This window comes from Poecilia latipinna, unplaced genomic scaffold (genome assembly GCF_001443285.1).
Source record: "Poecilia latipinna isolate Pla-1442-1.1 unplaced genomic scaffold, P_latipinna-1.0 Scaffold2180, whole genome shotgun sequence".
Classification (NCBI taxonomy): domain Eukaryota; kingdom Metazoa; phylum Chordata; class Actinopteri; order Cyprinodontiformes; family Poeciliidae; genus Poecilia; species Poecilia latipinna.
Genome location: NW_015114796.1, coordinates 79,104 through 101,926, shown reverse-complemented (window position 1 = coordinate 101,926; position 22,823 = coordinate 79,104). Strand labels below are relative to the sequence as shown.

The window sequence follows — 22,823 nt, the reverse complement described above, 5'->3', positions numbered from 1 at the left end:
ACCGAGTCTACTGGATTATCCAGTGTGAGAACACCGTTAGCTAAGAAAACACCTTTTTTGTATGATAAACAGTTTGTGTCACGCTCTGGGCCTTTTTTTCTTCTATAGTCACTGGGAACATTCTCAGAAGGCATAGCACAATTACTTATTTAAAATGGGACATTTTGAATAAAAATGTTGTGGTTTCTGTCAGAAAATGACACATGCGTTCTGTAAGCAGGATAAAGATCCAGCAATAAGATCAGATCGATACAAAAATGGTTCACAAGATATCAAATCAACCTTCTTCCATGACGGTGACTAGCCCCAGCACTAAACCCGACATAAAACCTGCAGTGTCTGCAACAAAACCAGTAGAGAGAAGCCAGGACTAGAGGAGCTTTGGTAAAAAGGAACTGAGAAAAAGTCTTATAGGCACAAATGTTTTTTGTTTGTTTGGTTGGTTTTGTTTTTTGTTTCAAAAAAATGCTGTTTCTTTCTTTTGGATTTTCTGAATAAATGTACTAAAAATTAAAAGTGACATTTTTCTCTCTTTATTTTTGTTTGTGCCCTAGTAAAAGGTGTTTTACACATCTGGCAGAGGTGCCAATTAATTTGATTGACTCAATAAAATTTTCCATGAATGTTTGGGATTCAGTAGTGGAGAACACAAATAAAATGGCAATGTAAACCATCTGAGATTGAAGTTGGGATTTTTCTCAGTTTTTTTTTTCTCTTGCAGTTTACCCTTTTTTTTCCCCTCAGTCTCTGTGTTTTCGTTCTCTCTCCGTCCTCTAATGGATATTCCATCTGTATGTGTTGCAGGATCACTCTCAACGGGATGAAGGTGTCCAGGCCAGATGTCCGCATCGGCCGCTACAGAATGATTAAGCATGAGAGGGACAAACACAACGAGCCAAACCCACAGAGGTACTGCATCACAGTCAATCCCCATCTTTACATTTGAATCGATCTTGCTGCTTTTGTTTCACACAAAACTTTTCAGTTATTTCTATTAGGTTTTGGGTTTCTTGTTTTAAGGGTTACAAACATATGACTCCCTGAAAAACTGTAATCTGAGTTGGAAACATCAGAAGCACATTTGTCAGCTTCAGCGGTAAAGACACCGCATTTCATCCGCTGTGGTTAAACGAGAAGTCTTGCTCTTTATTTTCCACAGCTTCTGATTTCCAGTTCACACCTGGGAGCTGCCTGCTGTTAGTCCAGCGCTCCTGCTGTTTGTTCACTGAGCAGGTCCTGCAAAGAAACTACAAGTGAAAGGAAAATAAAAAAAGTCTCCCTTTGACACACCTTAGAGGTGTTAAAGTGTATCATTAAAGACTGCATTGCTGTCTGATCTTTAAGTCCAGTATTTGGCTAAATCAGCTTCCTGACAGCATGGATCTTGGGAGTTTGGAGGAAGAAGTTGTCGAATTGAAGTTTGCAGTCTTATCTTGCCTTTTTCTAATTTTAGTTTGTTTAGCAGTGTTAAGAGTAGTTTGGCTTTTATAGCATCTTGTTTTAATTTTCTGCAAGCTGTAACTTCCAGGAGGAGAACGGCATAAACATGTTACAAAACGAATACAATTTTTGCTCTCTACAATCATGCTCTACTTTCTGTTGACTTGGCTCATAAAGTCCCAATAAAATAGATTTAAGTTCATGGCTATAATGTTAAAAATAAAAAAAATAAAAAAAACAAGTCTGAAGGGTTTGAATCCTTTTGTAAAACATTATAAATAAGGGAAATATATGTCACACGTGCTACAGTATTATAATTTAATGTTTAGTGAATATGCAGCTGAATAGGCAGGTTCTTGCAATGTAAGCAGGTCGTAACATTCAGGTGCAACATTATATCAGGACTTTGTGTGTAAATCTGTCAGATTATAAAGCAAAATATGAACCAATGCAATTTCCTGCACACCACGGTTTGGGCGTTATGGTCACAAAAAGACAAGAAAACATGTTAAAACACCAAAGGGAAAAAAAACAAAACCTTTTTTAATAAACCAAAAATTGCTTTTCATGCATACAGCCCTAGGGTTTTAATGCTGCTCTTTTCACTACTCTGATCTGAATTGTTTTTTCAGACAAAACGTGCAAAAATACCTCCCTCATAAATGTGCTATTTTATGCTTTGATGAACGAGAACCAGTATGCAGAGATGAGCCCTTCTAGACACATTAATCACCAGGAGTATAGCACCTCACATTAAGCTGCTTAAATGCGGATTATCACTGTTTATTCTCCTCTAAGAGCCTCCGTTTTCATGCCTGGATAGGCCGGCCAATGAAGCCTCTCAGCACCAAAATCGATAGCTGCTCTGGCTTGGTTTGAATAAATATGTAGTGAAACTTGTCCCCCCCTCCCCCCCCTCTCAAATTTATTTCAGTTTGATCTCCAGTGGCGTAATTATGTCACAACATTTAGACACTTCTGTGCTCCAGGACCGTAGTCCGCAGTGAGTTCTGCTTTAGTCGTTGCTGCTAAATTGGTTTTTAAGAAGATTAACAACTGCTGGGAACAAGAGTCATGAGTGAAAGCATATTGACTGTTTACTGCAGCCAAACAAATTGTGGCTGCTTGATTTGAATTTTGCATATAGCCTCTGAACCTGGCCGCTGATACAATATTACTTTTTTTTTCTTCTTTTCAATTATGTTCTTTTAGCAAGAGAGACATTAGAGGAGAAAACAAAATAAAACGGTCAGCAAAAAATAAAAGAAGATCAAAAGTTCTGCTCTATCTAATGTTATTGTGCTTTGCATTTTATATAATAGAAATCCAAGTTTTTGGGTCTTGTATGCATGTTGGAAATGACAAGTTTGGAGTTGTTTTTCTCTTAAACATATCCAATTAAGAGTTCTCTGGAGGCAGGTAAGCTGGTCAGCGCTGACTAATGGCAAAATGGACTAAAAACTGAGAAAAACTGACAAAGGCTGCAAATAAAATGTGAAAGCTGAGTGAAGGTTCACCTCCCAGTCGGACATAAATGCTAACCATGCCACTAGAGATACCATGGGATGATATAGATCAAAGCTATTCCTTTGATAGACTCAATATAAATCTAATTGAGAATCTGTAGCAATACTTGGAAATCAGATGCACTTGTCTAGCCAACATCCCAGTCTCCAAAATGTGTAAATCTGGTAGAGACTTAGCCTAAAAGATATGCAGTCGATCTGCAGCAAAACATGGCTCAACAGATGATTGATCAGGAGGTTGAATACAAAATACAAATCCATCTTTTAGTGTGAGAAATAAAAAAGAAAACATAAATCATTTTTGCTTTTATGCTTCCCAGTGACTAATTCTGTTCAAGTTAAAGGGGGAAAAAATAGAAGTCACTGTTGTTCATTCTAAATTGAAAGAACAGTTTTGCTGTCAAATGTTAAGAAAATTTTACAAAATATAAAGTTACAGAACACCTGCAGTGAAAGACGCAGAAGTCAAACAGGTGAAAAAAAAAAAAGTTTTCTCTGCCAACATGCAAATTATAAAAAAAGACATCTCAACAGACCAGTCCTATCATCTCCACTTGTTCTCTGTATCCTTTTTAAACTCCCAATGCTTGTCAGGAGCCTCAGGTGTACTTTACCAATCTGCTCAGCCTGTCTCCGATGACATAGTCTGTTTTATACATAATAATTATTCAGTGATCCCTTTTTAAGTTTTTAGTGATTTTTCTTGGTTGTTAAGCAAATTTCCATCTTGTGCTCTTCCAGTTTAGTCATTGCACTTCTAAGAGATCCATTAATAATGGACTGATATTATTAAGTACTTTATCACATAATTTCTGAAAATATGGAAATGAATAATATACCCATTTTAGTGCCAATGAGCGGAAAGAGCAAGTTCACCCACAACATTTTATGGCTTTAGCTGACAAGAACATAGAGAAAATAGTTTATCCTGCTCTTGCTGAGACATCACACATCCATCTCAATGTGCTTCAGCTTTAAAAACAAACAATCTATACTGCAAATTTGTCGCAATAGCTTGAAAGTGAAAATGTTTAAAATAACCAGGCTTGTGTAATGCATCACTCTTCATTGTTTTGTATGCGTGCGTGCCTCTGTGTGTTTGTGTATGTCAGAGAGATGGAAAGGTTCAACGATCCCCCCCAGTAATTGCCTGCTGAAATGACACCAATAGAGATGGGAGCCGGCTAGGTCAGAGTGGTCTAGTTGCTTTCATCAAAATCAATAAATCAGCCACTAGACAGAATGAAAGTGTGTGTCTGTGTTTGCATGCGTGTGAATGTGCATGTTGTGTGCGTGCGTTTCTGATTGATACCCAGTTCTCGTTTTCCTCCCCGTCTTGCTGGTTGATTTCTTTCTGGTCCATAGACCAGACTTCCTCTATAAGAGGTGACACCAAGAGGGACACTTTTTATTTGGGGTGGATACATTATTCATCACCGAGGCGACGGGCAGAAAATAGACTCCTATAAGTTGCCATAAACTTCATTTTTTAAAGCCGTTCTGGACACTTATAATGTCTTTCAGATTAAAGTGAGCTTTTACAAAGAAGTGGGCTTGGACTTTAATAAATTGTGGCAGGTCAGGATGGTCAGAGCCAGCAAAGGTGTATATAGCCGACTCATGACTGCATTCAGGCAGTTTTGTTTTTTTTTAAATGAAAGGCTCTCTCATTTATTTTCTGTGTCCCTTTTGAGCACGAAATTTCTTCTATGGGAAACGAGATATGTATTATAATGCAGCTTGGTAAGCATTTCTTACACTCTGCAGTACATTTAATCTATCTAATTAACCGAAGTTTTAGACACAGTTGTCAAATATACACCTTAAAAATATGAATATGGTAACAAATCATAAGTTTTTAATCAGAAACTAGAGGTGGTGTCATGATCCATCTTTGGTGCACAGCAATACCTTCTTACAGTGGTTACATTGAGCACTTTTTCCATTAGTGCTCAATGGAACTGAAGAAGCTGTAAGAAGCTTCTTCAGTTCCTACATCAGCAATAACTTGTCTTGCACAATGTGCACCCTAGTTCACCCCGGCAGAATCATTGTATTAAAAAACCCACTGAAAAGCAAAGGCAAAAAATTACATGAATTCATCAGCAGATGTACATTTTATGTAGAATTAAAATCAGCAATAGCTCAATCAGTGTCTTGATCTAGGAAAGAGACATTCCTAAATCCAGAGGTACATGGCCAGGGATGTTTTTTTTTTTTTTATGGGAAATAAAAACAGAGTAAATGTAGTTAACACCACCAGTAACCTCAGTTAATGGCTCCCTTGAAGGCGTATAGCTGAACATAAGTCTATTCTATGGGAAAATTAAAATAAATAAGTACATAAAGTTAATGGAAACAACACCTCTATATGCATCTTTGCTCAGGAAAGAGGCAAAATTACCACAATCACTGGATCTGGAGGGCTTTCTATTAGAAAGAAAATCAAAGAGAAGACAAAGCCACTTCAAATTGAAAAGTAAAAGCAAGAGCGTATGGATAGATTAAGTCTGATACTTTTGTCAGGTTTACTTGGAATATTCAATTTCTTTCTCGAGATACAAAATAAGTGACTACTTTTTAAAGCTTCAAATAGCATAAAAAGGACACATTTACCTGTTTAAAACTATGAATTTTATTCAACACCTGCATTTGGCCTGAGGGTCTTTTATGTGAGTTTTTCACCAGAATGCACTGACAGCCCTAACAAACTTGGTTGGTTGTTAGCTGAATAAAAGAAAAGTATTTCCTTTTTTTCTTTAAAAAGAGTGGAGAACAGCCCAGATTGTCCTTGAAGAGGTTTGCATCACTACAGTTCTTTTTCCCACACCAAACATTTTGACACATTGACAGGAACTGCACAGGTGTGTTAACAGCAGCTGCATTCCTCACAGAAAATGTCATGTTGTATTTTATGCTTGTTCATTTAACATGTCCTCTATGAAAAATGCCCCCTTCACTGATAAATTCAGCTTGACTTTCTGTTTCTTTGTCTCCAGGTCCAGTTTTTGGTTTCCTCTTTACACTTCAGAACAATTATAAAGTCTTCCAAGACACGTTACCTGGGCTACCTGGGTAATGTCCAGTTTTTACAGAGGAATACTTTTATACCTACTGCCAGATGGATGTTTGCTATCTCGCACGCACCTATGACTGCACATTCAGATGAATGTGCACAATCTTTCACACAAGACTCCTTTCTCTCAGCTCGCTCAGAGATTCTGGTTAGGCATAGCAATGAGATATTGGTAAGAAAGAGGGACATTCATCACCAGCCTGGAGCATGTGTTAACACACGCACGCATACATGCACACACACACGCACACACACACGCACACACACACACACTCTGTCTGGCAAACTTCACCTCATGCATTACAATTGAATGAGATGCAGGGAAACATTGTCCAATATTCAGCTCATATGTTATCATCCCGGTACAGTGCGGCTGAAATGTATGTTGGTGTATATGCATTTGAATTTATGTATGAGTATAAATGTATATCTGTACACAACTGCCTTCTAGGAAAAATGAAGTAAGCATAAACTACACATTAGGTGAACCCTCTTATTTACACCTATATCTATTTACAAAAGAAAAAAATAGAACAAAATATTTGGCCCAATACTGTTTCCCTTGTTGCAGCTGGGCCGATCACAACCCCGATTAAAATATTCCCCTTCAAGGCTAATCCCAACTAATTGTGGACGATTTTTATTGAACACTGATGAATATATTTTACATTGGCAGGTGCATTCCTAAAAATTTGAATGTCCTTAAGAAGACAATTTGTTTCAGTAATTTAAATCAAAAAGTGAAACTTGTACATTTGTTGCACTCAGTGATATATTTTCTGTTTTCTTTCTGTTATTTTTTATGAGAATGGCTCACAAAATTATGCTTCTCAAAAAAAGTGTAATATATCTTAAAGCTGAAAATAAGTTTAAATTTATTTTGTTTTGTTGTTATTTTAATGCTCACAAGAATGTGAACTGTGGTTAGAGTCAGTAGCCCCTGTCACGTCATACAAGGCGACTGAATTCAGATCCCCGTGTGCTTTCAGCTAATATTCCTGAAAATATGGAATCAATAATACAAGGTTCTTCACACTGTGCATCTAGTTCGTAGAGGCTATGGGTTAATTTCTAGCTGAAACGATGGAACAAAGGTGTAATTTTGCAGGGTTAATTTCAAACCCTCCCTCCCCCCCCATTTCGTGTCAGGATTTTTCAGGAGGAGTAATAAACACATCTAGATCACAGAACAAAAGGACGATCTGAAAGGTTTAAGTACTTCAAGAGCCACTGCAAAGATTTATCCAAGACTTGGACTACAACTGTCACATTCCTTGAGTTAAGCTATTTGTGATTTGCAGAGCTACTGCATCACCTAATGTCAACCCCACTGTGTTTTCTGAAGTCCAAGGGCATGCTGATTTAATTTTCCAGGAGGACTTGGCACCTGCCCAAACTGCTAAAGTGCCAATATTTACTTTAATGACCATCCTATCACTGTACTTAATTAGCCAGCAAACTTACCGGACCTGAACCCCATAGAGAATCTATTTGATACTGCCATGAGGATCCAGCTATACTGCTGAGATAAAACCTCATAGTAACAAAACCTGCTTTACTTAACACAAAGTCAGAAGCTGATCATTTCCTTTCCTGATGCAGTGATTCCTGGAAAAATGGAGCTCCAACGCAGTACTGAGTGTGTGTGTGCTGAACAGTACAGGGACATGATTTTCAGTAGGCTACATTTTTAATTGATCCTGTGTTCAAAATATCTGACTAACAGAATTTGGACTTCTCATTAGATGAATTATCACAGTTCAAAGAAACACCTATAATATTTAATTCTGTGTGTAATGTATCTATACTGTATTGCAATCAAATCCCATGTGCAGAGACTCACTATTCTTGCACACAGGATGCTGTAAAAAAGATCAGCAGAGGAAAAACAGATAATGAAGACTGCTTATATCTGAGCATATCCTGTAAACAGCTCTGATTCTTTATATATATATATATATATATATATATATATATATATATATATATATATATATATATATATATTTGTGCAGTGTATATTCCCATTGATTTTACTGAAAGTATCATTGTAAACTATTGCCTTGTTTCCACTGAGCTGCACAGCTCAGTGATTTGATATCAATTGTTGAACTGAACAACCAGTACTGCATCATTTCTGCTCCCTTTTCGGATAATGGTACAGTTTGGTTAGCTTGGAGCTACTGGCATCATGACTGCTGTTGTACTAGCATGACACAACATTATGCATTTGTGTTTAACCCCCGCCTACCCAGTGAGCATCCAACAGGCGATGGAAACACTCAGTGAAAGCAAGGCATTAGAAAATAGAAGTCAACTGTGTGCTTTTTTTCTTGTTTGCTCCTTGTCTGCTTTTTAAATCCAATTACTTAAGTATATCCACAGTTACATATTTGCCAAAAAAAAAAAAATGAAGGTGGAATGGGTGAAATATTATTTCCAGAAAATTTCCAAGAACAGTTAAGTTGTATACCACAAGGTGCATGAATAATCATGGGCTTTTCTCTAGTTTATTTATTGTGGACTTTACTCTAATAAATACTGCAAAAACCTATTTAAACCAATCAGTTCTATTGAAATTAAAAGGACTCTAAAAGTGGAGCAAGTACTACATGACGTATTGTAATATTTCCAATCTGATGACTATAAGGTAAAACATGTTCTGGATGTGTTTACTCGTTGCTTTCACTTCAAATTCAAGGGCAACATTGATCTGTTATACACTGTCCACGGTTGCCCTCATTAAGAAGCAAGCGGAAGAGTTATTGTTAAGCTGCTCCTTAAAGATCATTTTTCCAGAACAAGGACGTGTGCAGCAACAAATTACGTGATAAAAATATCCCTTAGTTTCCGGCATTACATTCTTCTGTTGAGATCTGAAACAAGAAGCATTTCCCTGTGAGACCCCCCAGCAGCATTAAAATAGAGCTTTACTCAACCCAATTAGAACTTGTGGAAATCAGGCTAATGGATATACGAGGTGGGCTGCCTTTGGCTCGTCCTCCAACTTTCTAGAATAAAACAATCACAACCTTGAAGTTAAATCTACAGTAATGTGTGTGGGACGCTATGGTTCGGGCATTCTCTATATTCATGTAGGAATTAAGTTTATTGCCTTTAATCCCCCTTTTTTGATTTAAAGTGTATCTCCATCCATCTGTCACTCTTGGATATATATTTATCTCTCTTATCCGCCTTTCATTTTTTCCTCTACACCCTCCATGCTTCATTTAAGCTGAAACATGATGCTCTTTCTCTTCATGCCCTCTTCTCACTTAACCTAATCCTCCCTCCTTTTGGACAGAAGTGTCACTCCCTAATGTTAGTAACACAAGTGTAATTCTATTTGTATGTTATTGTGTTGTGATGTTCAAAAGGAAGATGCTTTATAAGATTTTCCAGCCTCCATTCAGGCCAGAGGAGCTTTTGTTTTTTATTTAATTTGAGGGATACAAAAACAAGAGGGGAAAGCAAAGCTGAAAGAGGGCAAGGGCTTCAGCAGTCAGCTCTGACAGGAATCTGTGGACTCAACGGTCCGTGGCGAACCGAAGTGTCAACTCCACTTGTACGTCCAGGCATATCATTAGGGAGACATCTTTTGTTGGAGTCAGTCACTGCTCTCTTTTGAAGACTGAATGTGGAACTGCTCATGTTTGCACACGCCAGCTCTTTCATTAAAGATAAACAAAAAAACACATTTTAAAACAATGGTGTTGTAAACAGATATGTCATGTAGGTTTGTGCTATGAACTAGGGTTTGATGTAGAAGGTTGCCTCATTCACTAAATTCAAGCTTCAGCATAAGAGCTGTAACCATCTGACACAGTGTGTGACTTATTTCCCTGCTTTAATTCCCAAATTCAGAGCAGATTCTGATGTAACTACTGAATCACAGCCAATGAGGAAAGAGAGTTGAGCATGATTCAGAAAAACCAAAGCAGGATATTGGAGATAATGCAACTCATTAAGTTCCTATCTCAGTACCACAGCACCACCTGTTGGTCAGCATGGTTTCTGTACTTTGCAATCAGGAAAGTTCAGTTATCGGATGCTGTTTGGCTTTTTTTATGCTGTTTATCTTTTTCCTTTGAGCTCTTTGTACAGATGACGTTCTTAGATTTTTATTTTCTTTAAAAATGTTCACTACGTGCTTAACTCACATTTACCAGTTTTTATTTATATTTGGAAAATAGGTTTTCTATCTCCAGCATTGATTTGGCAAGAGGTTGGGTTTTATCGGGACAGGTGAACCGTCCATCGCTAGGCAACACAGACACACATAGTCATGTACACATGCATTCAGACTTAAACACAATTTAGAGCAATCACATTACCTAACAGGCATGTTTTTGGTCCATAGGGGGAAGCTGGAGTATCCAGTGGAAATCCAGGCAGGCCAACTGATTGGCCAGCAAAATATATATATATATATATATATATATCTTCCACAGAAGACATTCAATTGAATACTTTTTGAACTTCTTTTTTTACTTCTAGATGTTCAATTTGTATGAAATACAGAGATGATTAAAGAGTAACTATTGGTCTCAAACATTGCAATAGAACCTGTGAATATGAATTAAATTTCTTCAAATATGGAAACCATTAAAAATAGAGTACTTATAATCTCTCCATTCCCCAATCCGAGAGGTCCTGGCAGTAAAATATGAGAAATAAGGTTTTAACTTTGCACTGCTTCTCTTTTCTCACTCTGAATCACATCTATGCTTTGTCGTCTCCTCGTCTCTCTCTCTCTCTTTAGATTCAACAAAATACAGAACACAAAGAACACAATGAAGAAGGATGGCATCAGCTCCTTGACCTACAAACTGGTTCAGGTGAAGAAGTATCCTATGTACACAAACATCTCAGTGGAGATCGGCAAGCCGCCGCCTCGGCCCATCAAAGGCTAGAGAGAGAGTAAAAGAGAGAAGAATCTAAAGTTGATGCACTTTTACCTGGATGGGAGAGAAGAAAGGAAGGTGTGGAGAAGAGAAGGATGATGTGACTTTCTCTTTTTTCCCCCGTTTACTTGTTTGAGATTTCAGCTTGACAATTTTTTTTACTGGATTTCACTAGGGATGCCAGCTGCCACCCGGTAACAGTCAGCGACGTTAAAAACCTTTGGAAACGGAGCAGGAATGTCAGCAGCTGACAGAAGGTTGTTGTCAAACTCAAGAGTCGTTCCATGAACTATCGTCTGCAAACTCGAGGGCATCCAGCAACATATTGGCAGGAACACCAAACATGGCTGTTATAAAACACCTTGCCCCTGTTCTGGAGATGCACACACAATAACTCGGTCAGATTTCAAAACGAGCTTCGGTTCACCACAATGCTTGACGACATGAACAGGATGCAGCCTCCGGTTGGGAAACGCATGAAATTACCAAACATTTGCAGTGATGTTTTGCAGGTAACAGATTACCCGCAGGAATATGAACATTCAGTGGTTCAGATGGTTTTTGTTGTCCCCAAGACATCATCTTGTCTTGACACAGAACTGTTTCATGTTGACATTTCCCTCTGGGAGTTTTCAGTCTGAATCTCCAAACTCAAACCTTCTGCTATACGTCTATGAATGTTTAACGTGCCTGCATCTACAGCAGAAGACTCATGAAATCAGAGCAGCAATGAACAACTGGGGTGGGGTGGGATGGGGTGGGGGGACTCATTTTTTTTCTTTCTTCTTTTATACATTTCTGAACTTCAAAACAGAACTGGAATTTTGTAACAAAAAGATACAATTATCTGAAAAGTTTTCTTCAGTGCGCAGCCTGGTGGAAGTACGTCGAAACGTGAAAAAAGAAAAACATACTGACAGCTCGGGTTATGGGTTCCAGTTTTCCTTTTGTCTTTTATTTTTGTCTCTGAGCCTTACTACAGTTTTAACAGGCTAATCCGTTTTCTCAAGGTGCAATATGCTATGAAGTTTCTTCAACATTCTGAACTCATCAAATTTTGTCAAAATAAACATGAAACCTGAGCTATCAGGTTATGTTTTACAGTCAAGTAGCATTGCGGCTAAAAACATTGGCTTGCAAATCTTTTACACTGACAGAACTAGTTGAAAACTAAGTCTCGTGGTTATTTTTTAAGCCTGCAGTATAGCCATGTGGTCTTTTTTTTAAACAAATATCATCAACTCTATATGGTGTTTATGAGTCACTTTTGTGTCTATCTTTTGCATTCAGTCATTAGACAACATATCGAAATGGAGTAAATTGTCGAAAGGAAACGTAAAACTTCTCTGGTAATATACAGAGCATTGCAAAGGTACTCATGCTTCCCATATTTTGTCTCTATCTTGATGTAAATTATTATTTTATGTGACGGACCAACACAGAGTTCAGCATATTTGTGAAGAGCAAGAAGTGTGAAGTGGTTTTTTGCAAACAAAACTCTGAAAACTGTGGAGTGCAGTTGAAAACCCCTTACTCTAATACCCTTAAAAAAATCTTCTCCAGTCTTTAGAAGCAATCTAATTATCAATCACCTGTATAATTTTATATCTCAGTATAAATGTAGCTGTTCTTTGCAGACTTAAGGTTTTCCTTGAAAGACATTAGTGGAAAAATAAGTAATGAAATTCAAGGAATACAGCAGACAGGTCAATTGTGGAGAAGTTTAAAAAGGATTGAGTATTGTTATAATAGCAAAGCTGAGACATGGCTGTCTATCTGACCAGCTGGCTGAGGAGAGAACTAATCAGAGAAGTCATTTAGTGGTCCTTGACGCTTTAGAGACTCTCTATTCAAGTCGAAGAATCTGTTGACAAGACAACTATCAGCACTCAATGAATTTGGCTATTAAGGACAAGCTGCAAAACAAAAGATATTGCTGAAAGAAACCGTCTTGATCTCATTTAATCTTCGTCTCAAGTCATGTAGGAGGCACAGCAAATACTGTGGCAGAGGGTTCTCAGGTCAGATTAGAGCTGCATTGTAAAACACTCTAATCCTGATTACACCATGTCTATTGTGAAACATGGTGGTGGCAACAGCATTCTGTGGGAATACGTCTCTTCAACAGAGATAAAGTGAAAACTGGAGACTGAAAAAGAGTCGAGTGGAGGTTGACCTTCCAGATGATCTAAAAGACTTTTGGACATTTGGAAGTGGGACCAAATACAGTTGGACTCAACATTTCAGATTATTAATGTAAAAAAAAAAAAAAAAAAAAAAAGTTTTGGTTTATCACATAAAATTAAAGTTTGTGGGTTCAACATCATTAAAAAGTTCATTGGGTTTGTGTACATTTGCAAGCCACTGTTTAAACCAGCTGAGAATTCTGTCTGTGACTTTTATGGATTTTGTTCCCACATTTGAGTATCAGCCATAATAATCAAATATTCATATCTTGTTCTGCTTAATCACCTCGATGCAGTTTGTCCTGTAAAGATGCTTCACAACATTCAGTAACATAAGTTGAACCAGGCATACACAATATTTAATTTGCTCTTCCATCAACACTTCATAGCCTTGGACAGCTTTGTCTCCGAGACATTGCTCTACTTCCTTTTATGTTTTTAATTTTTCTCGCCTTTCTTTGTTCGCCTATTAATGCCCACACCTCCAAACTAATGCCTTGAGAAATAATCTGTACTAATTCAAAGGTCAGACCTGGGAGAAAAAAAAAAGAAAGTGTCTGAGAAAATCTAAACTAAAGAGGTTGAAGTGAATTCCCTTAACTGTTATGCTTTAGCGAAAATGATTTCACCTTTTTGGTCAGCCTTGAGGCAAAATAGGTTTCAATCTGCTTGGCTCCTCGCCTCAAGCCTGAATGGTGGACAATATAATTGCTCCTCTTTTCAGACACCCACACACACACACACACACACACACACATAAAACACACTCATTCACACCATCTGCCTTTTTTATGTATTATCTCCCTTCTCGCTGCCTTTCCATTCTTACTCTGCCAGTCTGGGCTGTATTGTATCGGTGGCTCACTGTTGTGCTTTGTGATGGACCCACTTCAGGCACATCGGGGCCTCACAGGAAGAGTGCTTCTTCTTTCAACAGATATCGACAGGAGCTCTCTTTGTCTGTATCTTTATTTTGTCTCTAATCACTGCTTCTCAGCACACATCCCCACTTGTGAGTCTTTCTAACCCCCCACCTGTTTCCTCCTTCTCTCTTCACTGTCCATTTAGCTCCTTCTTGCCTGGATTAAGGCTTTCTCTTTTTTCTGTTTGATTAGTCGTATTTCTGGTGCTTTTCTCTTTTCTGACTACAAGTGGTCAACGTGTTTCCTTATTGAAACGGTTTACAGCAGTATTACACATCAGTTCACATCTGTTGCATGCTCTGCTTTATAGTCATTATTAAGGATGGGAGGTCATAGCATTTTTAGGGGGTCAGTTTGTAATACAGATTCAATTTTTTGTTGTTTTTTTTGTGGTTATAAACGCTGATAATGAGAAAGTGCAGCAATTGCATAGTTTTTCTCATGGTCTTAAAGGGGCACTACAGCAAAGGCAGAAAGCTTTTAAAGTTTGGTGACTTCAAGGTCACATTATTCATATTTTTAAAACCCTAAAGTCTTAAATCCCATTATAAACATGAAGTGCAATGACATTTGGTGCAATCTTAGTATTGCAAGTTTTGGTTAGGTGTATATATGCTTAATAACACAAAAAAATATATTAAAAAATATGCATTATAAAACACTACACAATTGGATAAAAAAAATCAACTCCAATTGTCAAGAACTGATCTCAAAATTGATCTGCTTACTCTTCAAAGAGCCATAAAATTACAAATTCATCTACCTTGCAAAAGCTGAACTGCAGTGGCCAGCAACATGTGAGGAAGGAGCTACAGCCAAAGAAAACTGAGGTCACTCTGCTACTTTCTCTGCCATCTCATTGAAAAGATTTGAAACTGTAGGAATGGTGTGACTGAAAATTTTAGCAATTTGAAATTTTGATATAGTTTGATTGCAACAATCCGTCCTTGCCCAACTGGCGGCAATCCTGATTAAAGTTACCCTGGGTTTGCTTTGCTTTGGAACTTAGATCTGAGACAGACATCACATCTGAGTTTGTTGGAGCTGCAAATCAAGAAACTGATCGTACCAAGATAATTGGTACGATCAGTGCATGGCCTACTATTGGCAGTGCAAGGTGATAACATTTTATCTTTAGTTTTATGTATTTAAATATGTAAACAAATAGTCCAAAAGCACTATTTGTCCCACTGGTTTGTTGTGTTACAAACATTTTATTCCTGTCTTTAACCAAGTTTTACACATAAGGTGGCCATATTGGATGTTGAACTAGGAGTTGCTCAGAGACCTACAACTTCTGCAGCCATTTTGTTGAGATTTTGTAACTTGGAACTTGACAATTCCTGTTTCTGAAGTACAAATTCTGATTAATACATTTTATTTGCGGCAGACGTCACACCCTAGTTTTACTCTTTCTTGTTGCAAGTTGAAAAATCAGTTGGTTGCAAAATTTTTTGTGTAGTGACCAGGCCTTTGTTTCATGCCTTCAAGCATTTTCACAAATTGAAGCTATTCCATTTTGGTGTATTTACACACACACTATAAAAAAATGGCTGAAAAAAAGAAATGTTTTTTTTCATTATGCCTGGCATGAAATCAGATTGAACTTTTACATTTTAAGTAAATTGAGATACCAAAATTGTTTTTGTTCGAGAAATGCCAGATTAATGAGAAGAAAATAGTTCAGAAAGCTTTTGTTATTTTCTTCAGAGTCGGAAGTTTATGTATGTCCTTAGTATTTTATAGGATTCTTTTAAACGGCATGTCAAACATGTCAGATAACTTTTCACAAGCTTCTGAAAGTAATTTCCTGGCATTTTGGCCTAAACTGAGATGAGTTTGTTGGCTGTCGTTCTAAAACACACCATTTCAGTTTGATTTTCTACGGGACTGACATCAGGGCTTTGAGAGCGCTACTCCAAAACTAACTTAAGTCAACTTTTACTAAATTAGCAGTATGCCTATGTTCCTTGTCCCTTTGGAAGATTTGCACCCAAACTCTAACTTCTTGGTTTATGTATAGAGATGTTGCTGTACTAATTTCTCCATCGATTTTGTGAAGTGCACCAGTCCCTCCTGGAGCAAAAGTTGAGAGGGTGCTCTGAAGCTTACAAGTCTCTCAGTGTTTCATCCAAATGTAACTATGGTCATTATAGCCAAACTGTCTCCATTTTTAAGTAGCGTGATTGCTGGTATATATATATATATATATATATATATATATATACAGAACAGATAAACAATTCATGGATGAACAAAACTTCTGGTAGTTCCACAATCATCTCCCTGATGTTTCTTCTTATTTTCTGATGATTAATTGTTGCCTTAAATTACATTCACAGATGTGCCTCCAATTTACTCAACTGTTGTGAAATATCCTTTTAGAAGATTACAGAGGTATTGCATCAACTGGGCTTCCCCCCACACCCCAAATTTTTAAAGGACGCTAACCTCAGTGCCAGTAAACTTCTGACTTTGAAGAAAAATAATTCTCTCTCTTGTTATCCTGGCATTCATTCAAATGATTTTAGTCATTCCAATTGAGCACTCACAAGTTAAAATTCAGCAGTCATGTTGAATATGAACTTGGGAGCACTCAGAGACCTCCACTTAACAAGCTGGAATTTAGATTTTTAGAGCCATGCCATTTATTTTAGGATGTGCAACTCAGAAATTCTGACTTCTAAGGTAAAAGTCAAATGCAGCATCACTCCAGTACTTTCTGACTTTCATCTCATGTTAAAAAAAAACTTTTTTTAGGAAAGCTGTGAAAACCACAGCACACACTCATACCAAATTACAACCAAAAACCCATTTTTTTGCAAAATTTACAAAAACATTGTTTCAATGCCATCTTAAAACAAACCGAGTACGAGTCTGATACACCACCTGAAACTTTGATTGGATTAATTGTAGGATGTTAGATATGTGCAGTGGAGACAATAAGTTTACTTATACTGGACAAAAGACACAAAAACCTTTCTTTTTTTTCACACTACCTGAAGTTAAATCAGACCAGACGTTTCCTGTTTTAGGTCAGTTAGACTTACCAAAATGATTTCTATTTGATAAATGCCAGAATAATGAGAGAAAATATATCAGAAACTAATTTAATGTTATCATTTAACAAAATCAGAATTTACGTACAGAAAATGACTATCTCTTTAAACAATGAGGGAAGGCCCAGGCTTTGGAAACTTGTGGTGGGTTAAATAACACATTTCAGTAAATTGGAAGTTCACTCCTGAATATATTAAGGCGATGCCAATATACTGCTTTCTTGTTTAACACAATGGAAAACCCACAAAAAAACAGCCAAGGAAGGAAGTCATGTAGGAAGAGCAGTAAAATTACAAGCTTTATTCCAAGAGAAACATAAAAAAAACAGATTGAAATTTACAAATGTTGGCAGGAACCTTGATTTGATGGAAAAATGTCATAGAACTAAACTGTTTGACCATAATGACAATCGTTAAATCTGGAGGAAAGATGTGAGGTATACCTCACCCCCACATGTGAGGTATGGGGGTGGCAGCATGATGCTGTGGGGCTGTTTTGGTGCAGGAGGAACTGCTGCACTTCATAAAATCAATGTAAAATCAATGCCATCACGGGAAACAAACATTACGTGAAAATATTCACAAACATTTCAAGACAACAGCCAGGAAGTTGAAGCTAGGGCACAAATGAGTTGTAATTGGTAATTCTAATTGAACAAAAACAACAGGAGTTTGATCTGAATTAACTTCAGATGGTGAGAAAAAAAAAGTGTATTTGTCTTTTTATTTTGTGTATGTAAACTTCTGGATTCAACTGTAGCTGGAAAGAAGGCCCCAGTGTGTATAAACTGTACCATGCTTCACCAAGATCAGTAACCAACGTATTTAGCAAAAAATGTATTTGTGGCCTCTGCTTGAGAATCAAACAGCTGTATCACACCTCTGGTGGTTAAAGTGTTTGAATCCATCTTCAGATGCACTTTTTGCTCTTCAACTGCTAACAGCCAACAAGATCTTCAGGCCTGGAGGCGTTTTTAAAACTTTACTGTACCTATGGCTTTTTTGTACGTTGAATGTTGAAAATGTTATATCTTATATAGAATGCATTATGTCATATCAAACCTACTTTTTCTATACAATTAATAAATCTGATGGTAAAGATTGTATGTTGGTGTGCTTCCTGATTCTTTAAAGTAATGCTAGTTTTTACATCTGGGCTGAAGTGAACAGGAATAATTTTTATTTTATTTTTTTGTATAATAATAATAGAGTTTGCTTTATTATATGTTGCTGTACAGTCATTCTGTAGCTGATCAGTTGGTTATACAAAGTTTTGACTCAGTAGGGCTGAATATAAATCCATGACGTATTTGTGTTTTTTACCTACTTTCAATTGCACAACTATGCACTACTTTTATTTATTCGTCTTTAAAGAAATCCCAGCAAAATACACTGTTTGTGGTCATAACAGCACAAACAACAAAAAGCATTTAGGGCAGTAACAAAAGTGTCTTACAAGAGTAGGCTTCTTAATGAAAGGTTTTCACAAAGAAAAGTAATACAATTAAATAGAAGCTAAAGAAAAAACTCTAAAATGAAAAAAAAAACCTAATAATTTATTTTGACTTACAGTGTAAAACCAATGTACTGAGGTTGTGATGTGAGAAAAAAGTTGCATCAGGAAACAGACTACTGATCCCAGTGCTAGAAGCAGGGTTCATACAAATTTCAATCATTGTTTGTTCCAATTATATTCTTGACAATACAGTGAAAAAAAACATTTACTTAGTTGAGTAAAGTTAAAGTAAAGTTCACTATTATTTAACAATAATGGAATAGGTTTCAAACTTTACTTTTTTTTTATTAGATTAACTTAGCTAAAAAGCTAAGAGCATGTTTGGTTTTCTGTCATATATACATTATAATTAAGGTAACAAGTTCCTGGAGTAAGTCTTGCAAAATTTTAAACAATACATCCTTATGTTAAAATAAACTAAAGACTTTGATTCTGACAAGTCACTGAAAACTGCATATTTGCTGTATCTTAGCACTGAAGAATCAATACTACCTTGCTACACCGTGTGCGTGCACAAGCAGCATACATTTAAAAACAGCATTAAAATAACATGCCAACAAATCTTATCTAATGTTACATTCTCATTAATTATTTCCTATTTACTGTTCATCACAGTTGTGCATGAAGTGTAAAACTGCATCAGCTTGTGACAAGTCTGTCACTAGTTGTCTTATTTATCAGTTTTTTATGCTAACACTTAAATCTATCTATCATTTTCTGGGTATTTCGGGACTAAGAGATCCTAAATCTCTCACTCTTTTTCCTGTTTCTCCTTAAAAACATTCTCAACATCTAAGCAACATTTTTTAAGATGCAAAAATATAAAATAAATGGAGCTAGATTAAAAAAGTAGGAGTACAAAGTACAATTTTTAATCCCCGTGTTTTGAGATAAAGTTTCTACGTCAGTGAACAGAGTTGTGGGATAAAGTTGCACCATTTCTTACATGGTTCCGAGTTTTATTGACTTTTCTTTTTTGTGTTACATTCAAGTGTTGGTGAGTTACCCCTATCGCGTTTACAGATTCTCCTTTCTTGAGTGGATGTATAACATCTTCAGTAATAAAATGCCTAAGGATAAAATGTGAAGCTCACATATTTTAAAATATATGGTGGTTGCGTGAAGAATCACTGAACTGGGGTGGGCGGCTGCTGAGGTGTGCAGTTTTTGAGGCGGGAACAAGTGGCAAGGCGATTTCCCTCCCAGTAGCCGGCGTCCTGGCCGTCATGACAGCGACACTTGGTGCAGGAGTCCACCCACACAGGCTCTCCTGCAGCTATCACTTGACTGCGGGATGCATCAGTATAACAGTTGGGACCTGGACAAAGAAGCAAAAAGCGTGGAAATTGAAAGATTTAAACTTAGTGTTGGACCTAACATTTTCTATTATACAAAGATTTGTATTTGTAAAAAGGTTGCCCTAATTAAAAAAAAAAAAAAAAAAAAGTTTTCATCTCCCCCTTGTGCTCAGAGACAGAACAGATAGGTGCCTCGAGGACACCACTTTGTATGCCACACTTTTCAGATTTTCATTGGTTTAAAAAAAAAAAAACATGTACCATTTTCATTCCACCTCACAATCATTCCCTAATTTGAGTTGGTCTACGATAAATAATCTTAACAAAATACATTGAGGTTTATGCTTCTAACTTAAGAATCTGTAAAAAAAAACAAAACAAAAAAAAGTTTGCTGTTTGTGGTTTTTACTAATCCAACATACCCTCCTTGCATTCCGGGCAGCATTTCCCAGGCTGGTACACAGGATTGACACAGGGTGGAGGGGCACAGTCTGCCACGAGGCAGCGGGCGATGCCGTCACTGTCACAGGTGCACTGCTCACATTCAGATGGCTGGAACACACAGGCTGATGCTGCACTTGAAACATTTCACAATGTCCTCCTGAGGTACAGACATAAACCCTATCTCATGGTGTTACGAAAGGGGGCGCCATTTACCTCTTCTCTGCTGCATATTCATTACATACCAAGTACAGACATGTTTTCTTTCAAGCCTAAGAAATCCCTTGGACTTCATTTAGTTACACCACAGATAAGATACAACACCATTTTTAACACTGAGATTGACAGGTTTAAACTTCCTTTTTTCATTTCTATCTTTTTTGTGGCAGATATAGCTAGGGCAACGTTTGTTTTGCATCTGGTTAAACAAAATTATAATTTTAAAATATAGTGTTGCATATTTATAACAAGCTCGAATCTGCTTTATTTATCAAAGTTGTATATCTGCTTTATTATGGAGACAGTGCAGTAACAGGGTGGGGGTGGAGTCAGGCTTTAATATGCATAAGTTTTTTCATGGTTAGCTATTTAACAGAGGAATGGGGAATGTATTAATGAGCTGCAATTCTTTTTTTATATATATATATATTTCACTTTCAAGCTTCCCCCACACCCTTTGCCCTCATCTTAATCTCCACCTATTTACACATAATAATTAATCAGCCAGGTTGTAACCTTCTGTAATCAGAAGAGCAAACAAAATTGAAAACTTTTCCCTCAGTTCAAAAAATGCTTCAAAACAGAACCTTCACTGTATTCAGCTTATAAATGCATCACTCATCACTCATTTTAATTTCCATTAAAAAAAGAAAAATAAATGAAATGAAAACTAAAAAAGCTACAAATAATAATCTTTAGATATAAAGAAACTATGTTATTCCCTTTGGGATTTTTTTTCCCTCAGGGAAATTGTAATTAATTGACAATGATTTTATTCAACTATACCTTGATGACCTATTCTCTTTTGTATGCCATAGTTGTATTATAGTAAATCAGAATAATTTAAAAAAAATCCCAGTAAAGAAAGCAAGTCAGACCTCAGAGAAAACGACAAATTGGCCAAGAAAACTCGGTGCATCTCCATTATTCCATTATGCCTTTTGCTTTAAGTGTGAACCCCCAATGACCTGCTCTTCACTGCAAAGCCTTTTGAAATCTCCTCTGCTCGATATGACTTCAAATATATTATTTGTTTATTGGCAATTGAGATACCAAAAATAAAACTTTGGAGTAGTCTTGAAGCCCATTTCCGCCACAAGTTATAATTATGAGATACTCACTATCTCATAATTATTAGATAGCGAAGTCATAATTTTGATTTACAAAGGGGGAGGGGGGTTCACCAGAGTGGAGGAAACGGGCTTCCATAACTACCATGGATGAGTCGTGTCTTACCTGGAAATTTTCTCCGAGCTCGTACACCACCCCCCGGTACTCACAGCCGATCTTCTCGCACCTGGGGCAGCAGTCGGTGGGGTAGTGACTCACATGGATGCAGGCGGCCGGCAGGGACGTGCATTCGGTGCGGGCGCACACGGAGCCCCCACTGGTGCACTCGCACTGGGTGCAGTGATCGGAGTCCAGGAAATACCACTCTCCCACGTAGTAAATGCTGCCGTTGGCCTCGCAGGTGCTCTCCTGTTGTCCTGTGAAGCCCAACGCGGCCTGTGTGCAGAGCAGAAGAGCCCAGAGCGCCGTGCAAACCTGTGCCATTATGATTCAAGACACCTCTCTCTTCTCCAAAATGGAAACTTGGGTGAAAAAAAAAAAAAAAAAAATCAAACCTACTCAAGTGGGCTTTGATAGGAAAAATCACCCAAATTAGTTAACATTACTTCACATGTTTAATAAACCCGTGCATCTTCCCTCTGTGCTCCAGGGTTTCTGCAAAATGTCCGGAAGAAGTGAAGAGTTGGGAAAGTTTCGTAGCAAGTCCCTCCCCTTCTTCAATTCGGTAAAACCAAACTTTTATCAGACTGTTGGTCCCTCGATGCCCTTTAGAAATGTAAAGTGTTTTTAACGCTTAGGGGAAGGGTTATTTTCAACTTAACGTCCAAAAATGTACATTTATAAGACGTAGCGTGTTTTAGACGTAAAAAGAGAAGCCGGGAAATCATGCTTGGTCTAACATGCGATACCTCTCCCTAGCAACCGGAATGTTTTCCCTGGATACCATTCTCTTGTTAGCTACAGAAGACGAACTGAGGTAAGCGTTTGTTTTCTTAGACCGACAAGATAAAGAATATTTACTCTGCTGTTTCACATGGACACTTCTCCTTGTCTTTTTTATGACTATTTTGATATTTGCTTTATGAACCGTTAGGTTCTGTTAAAAAAAAAAAAAAAAAAAAAAAAAAAAGCGGGTTTAAAAAAAAGAATAAAATGGGCTGCTTA

At 37.2% G+C, this 22,823-nt stretch overlaps 2 protein-coding genes and 1 long non-coding RNA gene across 6 annotated transcripts in view; 2 read left to right on the top strand and 1 right to left on the bottom strand.

Annotated features, from left to right (window-relative positions):
- The first annotated feature begins 769 nt into the window (after positions 1-769).
- LOC106936603 (uncharacterized) lies at positions 770-18,218 on the top strand. 2 transcript variants are annotated; one of them, XR_001422169.1, is made up of 3 exons: positions 770-909; positions 10,805-11,024; positions 11,122-18,218. It is a non-coding gene; the product is annotated as an uncharacterized LOC106936603 (long non-coding RNA). The 2 variants fall into 2 exon arrangements; XR_001422168.1 differs by having other exon boundaries at positions 771-909; positions 10,805-18,218.
- LOC106936601 (von Willebrand factor C domain-containing protein 2-like) lies at positions 17,387-22,170 on the bottom strand. Its single transcript, XM_015017710.1, has 3 exons — positions 21,825-22,170; positions 20,351-20,480; positions 17,387-19,948 (listed from the first exon to the last, which is right to left on the bottom strand). Exons 1-3 carry the CDS (start codon positions 22,140-22,142, stop codon positions 19,758-19,760), a joined length of 639 nt encoding a protein of 212 aa, XP_014873196.1. The 5' UTR covers positions 22,143-22,170; the 3' UTR covers positions 17,387-19,757.
- Positions 22,115-22,823, top strand: part of ccdc24 (coiled-coil domain containing 24) — a 20,604-nt gene continuing 19,895 nt past the window's right edge. For all 3 annotated transcript variants that reach the window (XR_001422167.1, XM_015017708.1, XM_015017709.1), the window contains exon 1: positions 22,115-22,635. The gene's annotated coding sequence lies outside the window, so the exon portion shown is untranslated. The remainder of the gene's footprint in view (positions 22,636-22,823) is intronic.